Genomic DNA, 12,143 nt, shown 5'->3' with positions numbered 1-12,143 from the left:
AAGGGTAGGGAGAAGGACTCCTCTGCAAGCCCGCCACTGAGACGCGAAGTGGTGGTTCTAAGGGTCCTTCCAGCTCTAGGACAAGGTAGGATTTTAAGACGGAAGGAAGGGAGGGAGGGAGGGAGAGAAGAAAGAAGGAAGGAATACAGGAGGGAAGGAGGGAGGAAGAAAGAAAGAAAAAGGAAAGGAGGGAAGGAAGGGAGAGAGAGGTAGATGGGGGGTGGGGGGCGGGAAGGAAAGAAGGAAGAAAATAGAGAAAATAAAGTTCTCTGGCTGACTAGTTTTAAAACATCGCCACCGATCACCATCAGCGGAGGCAAACACACGATGTCATCTTCTTGACGCTGCGCACCAGTGACTTCCTTTCTGGGAAGGTCGGGGTTACTACCTGGGGCTTGCAGAGCCCTGAGCCCCGCAGGGCCCCACGTGGTTCGCTCTAAGAGGCGGCGGGACGCACCCCTCCGGGCGTGGCGGGCGGTCCGCGGAGGAGGGGCAGGAGGCCCGCGGGCGCTCTCCCTGGCGCCCCGGACCACAGCGGGAGCGGGCGGCGGGCATGGCGGAGGCGCGGCCCGGGACGGCGGGGCTGCAACTCAGCGCGCTGCCCGACCACTCGCCGCTGCTGCAGCCCAGCCTGGCCGAGCTGCGGCGCCGGACCGGGGCGGCGGGCGCTCCGCTGGCGGGGCGGCAGCTCAGCGACGCCTTCCTGCTGCGGTTCCTGCGCGCCCGGGACTTCGATCTGGACCTGGCCTGGCGGGTAAGGGGACCTTCCCGCCGAGCCCCACCCCGGTGACGCGCCGGGAAGCCGAGGCTGGGCCGGGACCCCCGCCGATCCCTCGCCTGGACCTGTGCCGGGAGCAGGGGGTGCGGGGGCGGGGTAACCTCGGCGGGGACGCGAGCAGGGTGCACAGAGTGGTGGCAGCGGGTGTCCTGAGAAATCCCGCGCTGGTCCTTCCAGTTTCTCCAGGGTCGTGGAAACGGGAAACTTCTAAAAAAGCTGGCGCCCTCTGGGGTGAGGGCCTATTTGACCCCAAGCAGTGAAATTCTGCTCTTGGATGAGTCTCCCGAACCTATAAAGTTTTTCGGAAATGCCTTACTCTCCGCGGCAGAGCAGCAGAGATAAAAGATAATGACCTCTGAGAATGTGGGAAGCCTAGATTTATTTAATCTCAGCAGATAACTCGACGTGTGCTGGGAGAAATGAAATTGCCGGGAAAACTGAAGATCTGGAGCCAAATTCTAGCAAAAGAGTATTGGTAATAGTAATACTCAAGGCACTAAAGCGGTGCAGAGTATCTTCAGCAGAAGAGTCGGGATAAGGTTTCTCCTCTGTGTTTCCAGGTGTGATACACGGGGTTGAGAGCAGGGTGGTGGGAAGACAGAAATCAGAAAGAGGGGTGCGACCTTGAGTTCTGTCACTTTGGACTCAGCATCCGCATCTGTTAAGTAACGGGGAAAAGGCCTCCAGCGATGGCTGGTTTCCAGGTCTGATCATTGACTGGTTTAACAGAACAGGACGTACCCAGCTCAGTGCGCGCTCAGCAGTTGAACTTGATGGAGCCCTTTCTCCAAGCTGCTAGCTCACACACAGCGAGCTTGGAGGCAGAGAATTGTTATAGTGCTGCGTCCCGGGGGTCTCAGTATGGGGATTTTTGCTTTGATAACTAATTTTTAATTGAAAAAGTAATAAGAACAGATGCTTTTATTTTAATCCACAAATAGTAAGCAATGCAACGTAAGTTCCTAAAAGCAACTTTCTAAAGGACAAAATCTCTCACCCCAGACCTTAGTTTACAAACCATCTACCCAGTTGCATTTGCGTTTACCTACCTCTTACACAGTAAAATACAGTCACACAAGCATATGTAGGCTTCCCAGGTGGCCCTAGTGATAAAGAACCCACCTGGCAATGCAGAAGACGAAAGAGACCTGGGTTCGATCCCTGGGTCAGGAAGATCCTCTGGAAAAGGGAATGACTAACCACTCCAGTATTCTTCTTGGAAAATCCCATGGACGGAGGGAGCAACCTAGTGAGCTACAGTCCATGTGGTCACAAAGAGTTGGACACAACGGAGTGACTAACACTTTTCAAGCATATGTATGGGTTTTACATTTTGACTTTTTAACCTAACTTAAAAAGCAGAGACATTACTTTGCCAACAAAGGTGCGTCTAGTCAAGGCTCTGGTTTTTCCAGTAGTCATGTATGGATGTGAGAGTTGGACTATAAAGAAAGCTGAGCACTGGAGAATTGATGCTTTGAACTGTGGTGTTGGAGAAGACTCTTGAGAATCCCTTGGACTGCAAGGAGATCCAACCAGTCCATCCTAAAGGAAATCAGTCCTGAATATTCATTTGAAGGACTGATGTTGAAGCTGAAACACCAAACTCTGGCCACCTGATGTGAAGAGCTGACTCATTGGAAAAGACCCTGATGCTGGGAAAGATTGAAGGTGGGAGGAGAAGGGGATGAGAGAGGATGAGATGGTTGGATGGCGTCACTGACTCAATGAACATGAGTTTGAGTGAACTCCGGGAGTTGGTGATGGACAGGGAGGCCTGGCGTGCTGCAGTCCATGGGGTCGCAAAGAGTTGGACATGACTGAGCAAGTGAACTGAACTGAATCTAACTTATCTTAGAGATCACCCTATTTCAACATGTGTATTATTCTTTTGGGGGCTACTTCATTGTCTCCATTTATTCCATTAAAATGTAATAACCAGTCTCCTGTATTGGACATAGGATTTGTCGTCAGACGTTTGCAGTGCTGTCATGCACATGCTGTTCATTTCTACATTCAACGATTACTATTTGAATTCCTAAAATTTGCTTGGCAGTTCACAAAAGACAGAAACCGGGACAAATGGGGCTTCTTCCATCACCAACTAGGTATGATAGTATGTGTCTGTCTTTGTATAAAAATAGGAAAATCCTGACAAGATAAGTTCAAAACTTGAACAGTTTTGTGCTATGTGCATTCTCAATGTTGATGAATAAACCAGTTGTCCTCTAAAGTGTTTGCATTATTTTATCACTTCTATATTACATAGTGGCGTCTTTCCTCATGTTATCACCTGCTGTGTCATCAAACTTTATGATCCGTGTGTCAACCTGCTAGGTGATGAACTGGTTCCCATTATTATTATAATATGCATTTGTTTAATTATAAATAAGGATAATCATCTTTCATATAATTAACATTTTAAAATTCTTTTCTAATTAACTGCTTGTTTTGCTATTTGTTTTCTTCCACTTCACTTACATAAAATACAAAACATCTTATTCATAAAATATCTTCATATATTAAAGAAAATAGGCTGTTGGCCTAGTTTCCGTCTTTTGACACTGTTAGTGCTATTTTCTTTCTGTGCAGAATTTTAAAGTTTTTATGTCATCAAAAATATTGATTTCATTGTTCTGTGATTGCTTTTAGTTTCATAAGCTCTTCTGCAAAATTTTCTCTAGTAATTTATGGCTTCACTTTTTATGTTGGGGTTGTCGATCTACTGGGCTTTAGTTTGACCTTAGGAATGAAATAGCAGCCTGCCTATTTCCTTTGCTTGTCAGATGGCTACCTAGGTGTCCTGATATTTACTCATCTGCTACTAAATATGAAGAAACAATCTCAGTTTCCTTGAAAAGTATAGTTCAAATGGTAAATTAAACATGTATAGTAGCTAACAATTAAAAGTGTATGATTTACAGATATCAATTTTGGTTGCATTAAAAAAATTATTTATTTATTTATTTTGGGCTGTGCTGGGTCTTTATTGCTGTGTGGGCTGTTCTCTAGTTTTGGGAAGTGGGGGCCACTCTCCACTTGCAGTGTGTCGGCTTCTCACTGGATGGTTTCTCTTGTTCTGGAGCATGGTCTTTAGGGTGCTCAGGCTTCTGTAGTTGCAGGGCAAGGGCTCAGTAGTTTCAGCTCCCATGCTTTAGAGCATAGGCTCAATGGCACATGGGCTTAGAGCTCTGCAGCATGTGGGATCTTCCTGGACCAGGGATCAAACCTGGGTCTCCTGCACTGGCAGGTGGATTCTTTATCACTGAGCCACTAGGGAAGCCCTCATTTTGGTTGCTTTTTAAAAGTAACATCTAAATAGAAGATGAAATAAAATTATCTCCTGCCTCTGTGTTATGTTTTTCCCATATTATTTATTTTCCTGAATTGCTTTCATTGCATCATGTCCTTGAGGAGCTGGCTAACTGGACTTTGTCCAAATTGACTGGAAAGGAATCAAGTTTCTGTGAACTCTTTGACCTATTTTTCTGCCAACTTGAAAGGAAAGAGGGTTAGAGTGTGAAACTATTTCTTCATTTTCCTCCACAAAAGCAGTTAATTCAGTTCACATTGCTTTATTTAAAATACAAAAGCTGTACAGTTTTAGTGTTTGAAGAAAACAAGTTTTAATGAAATTTTTCATTATTCTAGTTTTTGTATTTGAAGTTATAACAAATTAGTGATTATTTAGAATTCTAATAACTTTAGAGTGCCAGTTACTTTAGTGAGTAGCATTTGTGTGGATTATCTCATTATTATCCTATTTTAGAATAAACTGAGGCATAAAGAGTAAGTAACCTGTTCAGAATCGTAGCTGTTGAGTGGTAGAGCAAGAATCTGAACTTGAGTTGAACTCAGGGGATCCTGTACTCTTAAGAGCACTACACTTGCCTCATGTGTTTGAAACAACCGGCTGTTAACCTCTGTCTGTCTTGTATATTCTTGTGAATTCTTGTCTTTCACAAGTGAATATTCCTCTTTATATTTTTGTTCCATATGATATGACTTTTTATTCTTTAATTATTTTTATAGTTTTCCCAAGACTTCAAAGTTTTCAGAATTCCATTGACTCTCCGTACTAATTTCCCACAAAATGCAGCTTCTTTTTTAAATTTAATTTTAAAATATTAATTTATTTATTTTAATTGGAGGCTAACTACTTTACAGTATTGTAGTGGTTTTTGCCCTACATTGGCGTGAATCAGCCATGGGTGTACATGTGTTCCCCATCCTGAACCCCACCTCCTACCTCCCTCCCCATCCCTCAGGGTCATCCCAGTGTACCAGCCCTGAGCACCCTGTCTCATGCATTGAACCTGGACTGGCAATCTATTTCACATATGATAATATACATGTTTCAGTGCTATTCTCTCAAATCATCCTACCTTTGCCTCTCCCACAGAGTCCAAAAGACTATTCTATATGTCTGTGTCTCTTTTGCTGTCTCGCATATAGGGTCATTGTTACCATCTTCCTAAATTCAATATATATGCATTAGTATAAAAATCAAATTGCCAACATCCGCTGGATCATGGAAAAACCAAGAGAGTTCCAGAAAAACATCTGTTTCTGCTTTATTGACTATGCCAAAGCCTTTGATTGTGTGGATCACAATAAACTGTGGAAAATTCTGAAAGATATGGGAATACCAGACCACCTAACCTGCCTCTTGAGAAATCTGTATGCAGGCTAGGAAGCAACAGTTAGAACTGGACATGGAACAACAGACTGGTTCCAAATAGGAAAAGGAGTACATCAAGGCTGTATATTGTCACCCTGCTTATTTAACTTCTATGCAGAGTACATCATGAGAAATGCTGGACTGGAAGAAACACAAGCTGGAATCAAGATTGCCGGGAGAAATATCAATAACCTCAGATATGCAGAAGACACCACCCTTATGGCAGAAAGTGAAGAGAAACTAAAAAGCCTCTTGATGAAAGGGAAAGAGGAGAGTGAAAAAGTTGACTTAAAGCTCAACATTCAAAAAACGAAGGTCATGGCATCTGGTCCCATCACTTCATGGGAAATAGATGGGGGAAACAGTGGGAACAGTGTCAGACTTTATTTTTGGGGGCTCTAAAATCACTGCAGATGGTGATTGCAGCCATGACATTAAAAGACGCATACTCCTTGAAAGGAAAGTTATGAGCAATCTAGATAGCATATTCAAAAGCAGAGACATTACTTTGCCAAAAAAGTTCCGTCTAGTCAAGGCTATGGTTTTTCCTGTGGTCATGTATGGATGTGAGAGTTGGACTGTGAAGAAAGCTGAGCGCCGAAGAATTGATGCTTTTGAACTGTGGTGTTGGAGAAGACTTTTGAGAGTCCCTTGGACTGCAAGGAGATCCAACCAGTCCATTCTGAATGAGATCAACCCTGGGATTTCTTTGGAAGGAATGATGCTAAAGCTGAAACTCCAGTACTTTGGCCACCTGATGTGAAGAGTTGACTCATTGGAAAAGACTCTGATGCTGGGAGGGATTGGGGGCAGGAGAAGAAGGGGCTGACAGAGGATGAGATGGCTGGATGGCATCACTGACTCGATGGACATGAGTCTGAGTGAACTCCAGGAGTTGGTGATGGACAGGGATGCCTGGCATGCTGCAATTCATGGGGTCGCAGAGTCAGACACGACGGAGTGACTGAACTGAATTGATACTGTATTGGTGCTTTTCTTTCTGACTTACTTCACTCTGTATAATAGGCTCCAGTTTCATCCATCTCATTAGAACTGATTAAAATGCATTCTTTTTAATGGCTCAGTAATATTCCATTGTGTATAGGTACCACAGCTTTCTTATCCTTTCATCTGCCGATGGACATCTAGGTTGCTTCCATGTCCTGGCTATTGTAAACAGTGCTGCGATGAATATTGGGGTACATGTGCCTCTTTCAATTCTGGTTGCCTCGTTGTGTATGCCCCACAATGGGATTGCTGGGTCGTATGGTAGATGGAGAAGCTCTATACAGTCAGCAAAAATAAGACCGGGAGCTGACTGTGGTTCAGATCATGAACTCTTTATTGACAAATTCAGAATTATATTGAAGAAAGTAGGGAAAACCACTAGACAATTCAGGTGTGGCCTAAATCAAATCCCTTATGATGATACAGTGGAAGTGAGAAATAGATTTAAGGGACTAGATCTGATAGACAGAGTGCCTGATGAATTATGGATGGAGGTTCGTGACATTGTACAGGAGACAGGGATCAAGACCATCCCCATGGAAAAGAAATGCAAAAAAGCAAAATGGCTGTCTGAGGAGGCCTTACAAATAGCTGTGAAAAGAAGAGAAGTGAAAAGCAAAGGAGAAAAGGAAAGATATAAGGATCTGAATGCAGAGTTCCAAAGACTAGCAAGGAGAGATAAGAAAGCCATCCTCAGTGATCAATGCAAAGAAATAGAGGAAAACAACAGAATGGGAAAGACTAGAGATCTCTTCAAGAAAATTAGAGATACCAAGGGAACATTTCATGCAAAGATGGGCTCAATAAAGGACAGAAATTATATGGACCTAACAGAAGCAGAAGATATTAAGAAGACGTGGCAAGAATACACAGAACTGTACAAAAAAGATCTTCATGACCCAGATAATCACAATGGCGTGATCATTCACCTAGAGCCAGACATCCTGGAATGTGAAGTCAAGTGGGCCTTAGAAAGCATCACTATGAACAAAGCTAGTGGAGGTGATGGAATTCCAGTTGAACTATTTCAAATCCTTAAAGATGATGCTGTGAAAGTGCTGTACTCAATATGCCAGCAAATTTGGAAAACTCAGCAGTGGTCACAGGACTGGAAAAGGTCAGTTTTCATTCCAATCCCTAAGAAAGGCAATGCCAAAGAATGCTCAAACTACCTCACAATTGCACTCATCTCACATGCTAGTAAAGTAATGCTCAAAATTCTCCAAGCCAGGCTTCAGCAATACGTGAACCATGAACTTCCTGATGTTCAAACTGGTTTTAGAAAAGGCAGAGGAATCAGAGACCAAACTGCCAACATCTGCTGGATCATGGAAAAAGCAAGAGAGTTCCAGGAAAACATCTATTTCTGCTTTATTGACTATGCCAAAGTATTTGACCGTGTGGATCACAATAAACTGTGGAAAATTCTGAAAGAGATGGGAATACCAGACCACCTAACCTGCCTCTTGAGAAACCTACATGCAGGTCAGGAAGCAACAGTTAGAACTGGACATGGAACAACAGACTGGTTCCAAATAGGTAAAGGAGTACATCAAGGCTGTATATTGTCACCCTGCTTATTTAACTTCTATGCAGAGGACATCATGAGAAACGCTGGGCTGGAAGAAGCACAAGCTGGAATCACGATTGCTGGGAGAAATATCAATAACCTCAGATATGCAGATGACACCACCCTTATGGCAGAAAGTGAAGAGGAACTTAAGAGCTCCTGATGAAAGTGAAAGAGGAGAGCCAAAAAGTTGGCTTAAAGTTCAACTTTCAGAAAACTAAGATCATGGCATGCAGTCCCATCAGTTCATGGTAAATAGATGGGGAAACAGTGGAAACAGTGTCAGACTTTATTTTGGGGGGGCTCCAACATCACTGCAGATGGTGATTGCAGCCATGATATTAAAAGAAGCTTACTCCTTGGAAGAAAAGTTATGACCAACCTAGATAGCATATTCAAAAGCAGAGACATTACTTTGCCAACTAAGGTCCATCTAGTCAAGGCTATGGTTTTTCCTGTGGTCATGTATGGATGTGAGAGTTGAACTGTGAAGAAGGCTGAGCGCTGAAGAATTGATGCTTTTGAACTGTGGTGTTGGAGAAGACTCTTGAGAGTCCCTTGGACTGCAAGGAGATCCAACCTGTCCATCCTAAATGAGACTGGTTCTGGGTGCTCATTGGAAGGAATGATGCTGAAGCTGAAACCCCTATACTTTGGCCACCTCATGCAAAGAGTTGACTCATTGGAAAAGACCCTGATGCTGGGAGGGATTGGGGATGGGAGGAGAAGGGGACGACAGAGGATGAGATGGCTGGATGGCATCACCGACTTGATGCTCATGAGTTTGAGTGAACTCTGGGAGTTGGTGATGGACAGGGAGGCCTGGTGTGCTGCGATTCATGGGATTGCAGAGTTGGACACGACTGAGCAACTGTTCTGAACTGCTGGTAGTTCTATTTCCAGCTTTCTAAGGAATCTCCACACTCTTCTCCATAGTGTCCGTACTAGTTTGGATTCCCAGCAATAGTGTAACAGGTTTCCCTTTTCTCCACACCCTCTCCAGCATTTATTGTTTGTAGACTTTTTGATAGCAGTCATTCTGACTGGCGTGAGATGGTACCTCATTCTGCTTTTGATTTGCATTTCTCAGATAATGAGTGATGTTGAGCATGTTTTCATGTGTCTGTTAGCCATCTGCATGTCTTTTTTGGAGAAATGTCTGTTTAGTTCTTTGGCCCATTTTTTAAACTGGTTTTATTTTTCTGGAATTCAGCTGCAGGAGTTGCTTGTATATTTTGGAGATTAATTCTTTCTCAATTGCTTCGTTTGCTATGATTTTCTCTCATTCTGAAAGTTGTCTTTTCACCTTGCTTATAGTTTCCTTCGTTGTGCAAAAGCTTTTAGGTTTAATTAGGTGCCGTTTGTTTATTTTTGCTTTTATTTCCATTACTCTGGGAGCTGGGTCATAGAGGATCCTGCTGTGATTTATGTCGGAGAGTGTTTTGCCTAAGTTTTCCTCTAGGAGCTTTATCATTTCTGATCTTACATTTAGATCTTTAATCCATCTTGAGTTTATTTTTGTGTATGGTGTTAGGAAGTGTTCTAATTTCATTCTTTTACAAGTGGTTGACCAGCACCACTTGTTAAAGGATTGTCTTTTCGCCATTGTATATTCTTGCCTCCTTTGTCAAAGATAAGGTGTCTATAGGCGTGTGGATTTATCTCTGGGCTTTCTATTTTGTTCCATTGATCTATATTTCTGTCTTTGTGCCAGTATCATACTGTCTTGATGACTGTAGCGCAAGTTGATTCCTCCAGTTCCATTCTTCTTTCTCAAGATTGTTTTGGCCATTCAAAGTTTTTTGTATTTCCATACAAACTGTGAAATTATTTGTTCTAGTTCTCTGAAAAATACTGTTGGTAGCTTGATAGGGATTGCATTGAATCTATAGTTTGCTTTGGGTAGTATACTCATTTTCACTATATTGATTCTTCCAATCCATGAACATGGTATATTTCTCCATCTCTTTGTGTCCTCTTTGATTTCTTTCATCAGTGTTTTATAGTATTCTATATATAAGTCTTTTGTTTGTTTAGGTAGATTTATTCCTAAGTATTTTATTCTTTTTGTTGCAATGGTGAATAGAATTGTTTTCTTAATTTCTCTATTTTCTCACTGTTATTGTATAGGAATGCAAGGGATTTCTGTGTGTTAATTTTATATCCTGAAACTTCACTATACTCATTGATTAGCTCTAGTAATTTTCTGATGGAGTCTTTAGGGTTTTCTATATAGAGAATCATGTCATCTGCAAACAGTAAGAGTTTTATTTTTCTTTTCCAATCTAGATTCCTTTTATTTCTTTTTCTTCTCTGACTGCTGTGGCAAAAACTTCCAAAACTATGTTGAATAGTAGTGGTGAGAGTGTACACCCTTGTTCTGTTCCTGACTTTAGGGTAAATGCTTTCAAATTTTCACCATTGAGGATAATGTTTGCTGTGGGTTTGTCATATATAGCTTTTATTAATTTGAAGTATGTTCCTTCTATTCCTGCTTTCTGGAGGTTTTTTTTTTTTTCAATCATATATGGATGTTGAATTTTGTCAAAGGCTTTCTTTACATCTATTGAGATAATCATATGGTTTTTATTTTTCAATTTGTTAATATGGTGTATCACATTGATTGATTTGTGGATATTAAAGAATCCTTTCATCCCTGGGATAAAGCCCACTTGGTCATGATATATAATCTTTTTAATATGTTGTTGGATTCTGTTTCCTAGAATTTTGTTAAGGATTTTTGCATCTGTGTTCATCAGTGATATTGGCCTGTAGTTTTCTTTTTTTGTGGCATCTTTGTCTGGTTTTGGTATTAGGGTAATGGTGGCTTCATAAAATGAGGTTGGCAGTTTACCTTCCTCTGCAGTTTTCTGGCGGAGAAGGCAATGGCATCCCACTCCAGTACTCTTGCCTGGGAAATCCCATGTGTGGAGGAGCCTGGTAGGCTACAGTCCATGGGGTCGCTAAGAGTCGGACATGACTGAGCAACTTCACTTTCACTTTTCACTTTCATGCATTGGAGAAGGAAATGGGAACCCACTCCAGTGTTCTTGCCTGGAGAATCCCAGGGACGGAGGAGCCTGGTGGGCTGCCGTCTATGGGGTCACACAGCGTCAGACATGACTGACGCAACTTAGCAGCAGCAGCAGCAATTTTCTGGAAGAGTTTGAGTAGGATAGGTGTTAGCTCTTCTCTAAATTTTTGGTAGAATTCAGCTGTGAAGCCATCTGGTGCTGGCTTTTGTTTGCTGGAATAGTTCTGAGTACAGTTGATTTCTGTGCTTGTGATGGGTCTGTTAAGATTTTCCATTTCTTCCTGGTTCAGTTTTGGAAAGTTATACTCTTCTAAGAATTTGTCCATTTCTTCCAATTTGTCCATTTTTTTGGCATATAGTTGCTGATGGTAGTCTCTTATGAACCTTAGTATTTCTGTGTTGTCCGTTGTGATTTCTCCATTTTCTTTTCTGATTTTGTTGATTTGATTTTTCTCCCTTTTTTTCTTGATGAGTCTGGCTAATGGTTTGTCTATTTTATTTATCTTCTCAAAGAACCAGCTTTTAGCTTTGTTAATTTTTGCTATGGTCTCCTTTGTTTCTTTTTCATTTATTTCTGCCCTAACTTTTATGATTTCTTTCCTTCTACTAACCCTGGTGTTCTTCATTTCTTCCTTTTCTAGTTGCTTTAGGTGTAGAGTTAGGTTATTTATTTGATTTTTATCTTGTTTCTTGAGGAAAGGTTGTATTGCTAGGAACCTTCTCCTTAGCACTGCTTTTACTGAGTCCCATAGGTTTGGGGACCTATTGTTGTGTTTTCATTTTAATGAAAAACAAAACGTTGTGTCTTCATTTTAATTCATTTCTATGCATATTTTGATTTCTTTTTCAATTTCTTCTGTGATTTGTTGGTTATTCAGATGTGTGTTGTTTAGCCTCCATATGCTTCTATTTTTAATAATTTTTTTCCTGTAGTTTACATCTAATCTTAATGCATTGTGATCAGTAATGATGCTTGGAATGATTTCAATTTTTTTGAACTTACCAAGGCTAGATTTATGGCCCAGGATTTGATCTATCCTGGAGAAGTTTCTTTGTGCACTTGAGAAAAAGG

The 12,143-nt window shown here is 41.8% G+C and overlaps 1 protein-coding gene across 4 annotated transcripts in view; it reads left to right on the top strand.

Annotated features, from left to right (window-relative positions):
* The first annotated feature begins 553 nt into the window (after nt 1–553).
* TTPA (alpha tocopherol transfer protein) overlaps nt 554–12,143 on the top strand; it is a 33,110-nt gene continuing 21,520 nt past the window's right edge. For all 4 annotated transcript variants that reach the window (XM_068983469.1, XM_068983467.1, XM_068983468.1 and 1 more), the window contains exon 1: nt 554–754. In XM_068983469.1, the coding sequence (XP_068839570.1) occupies nt 554–754 (201 nt within the window). The remainder of the gene's footprint in view (nt 755–12,143) is intronic.

This window comes from Capricornis sumatraensis, chromosome 11 (genome assembly GCF_032405125.1).
Source record: "Capricornis sumatraensis isolate serow.1 chromosome 11, serow.2, whole genome shotgun sequence".
Lineage (NCBI taxonomy): Eukaryota > Metazoa > Chordata > Mammalia > Artiodactyla > Bovidae > Capricornis > Capricornis sumatraensis.
Note: the sequence above shows the minus strand (reverse complement) of the source record. Positions and strands in the feature narration are given on the sequence as shown.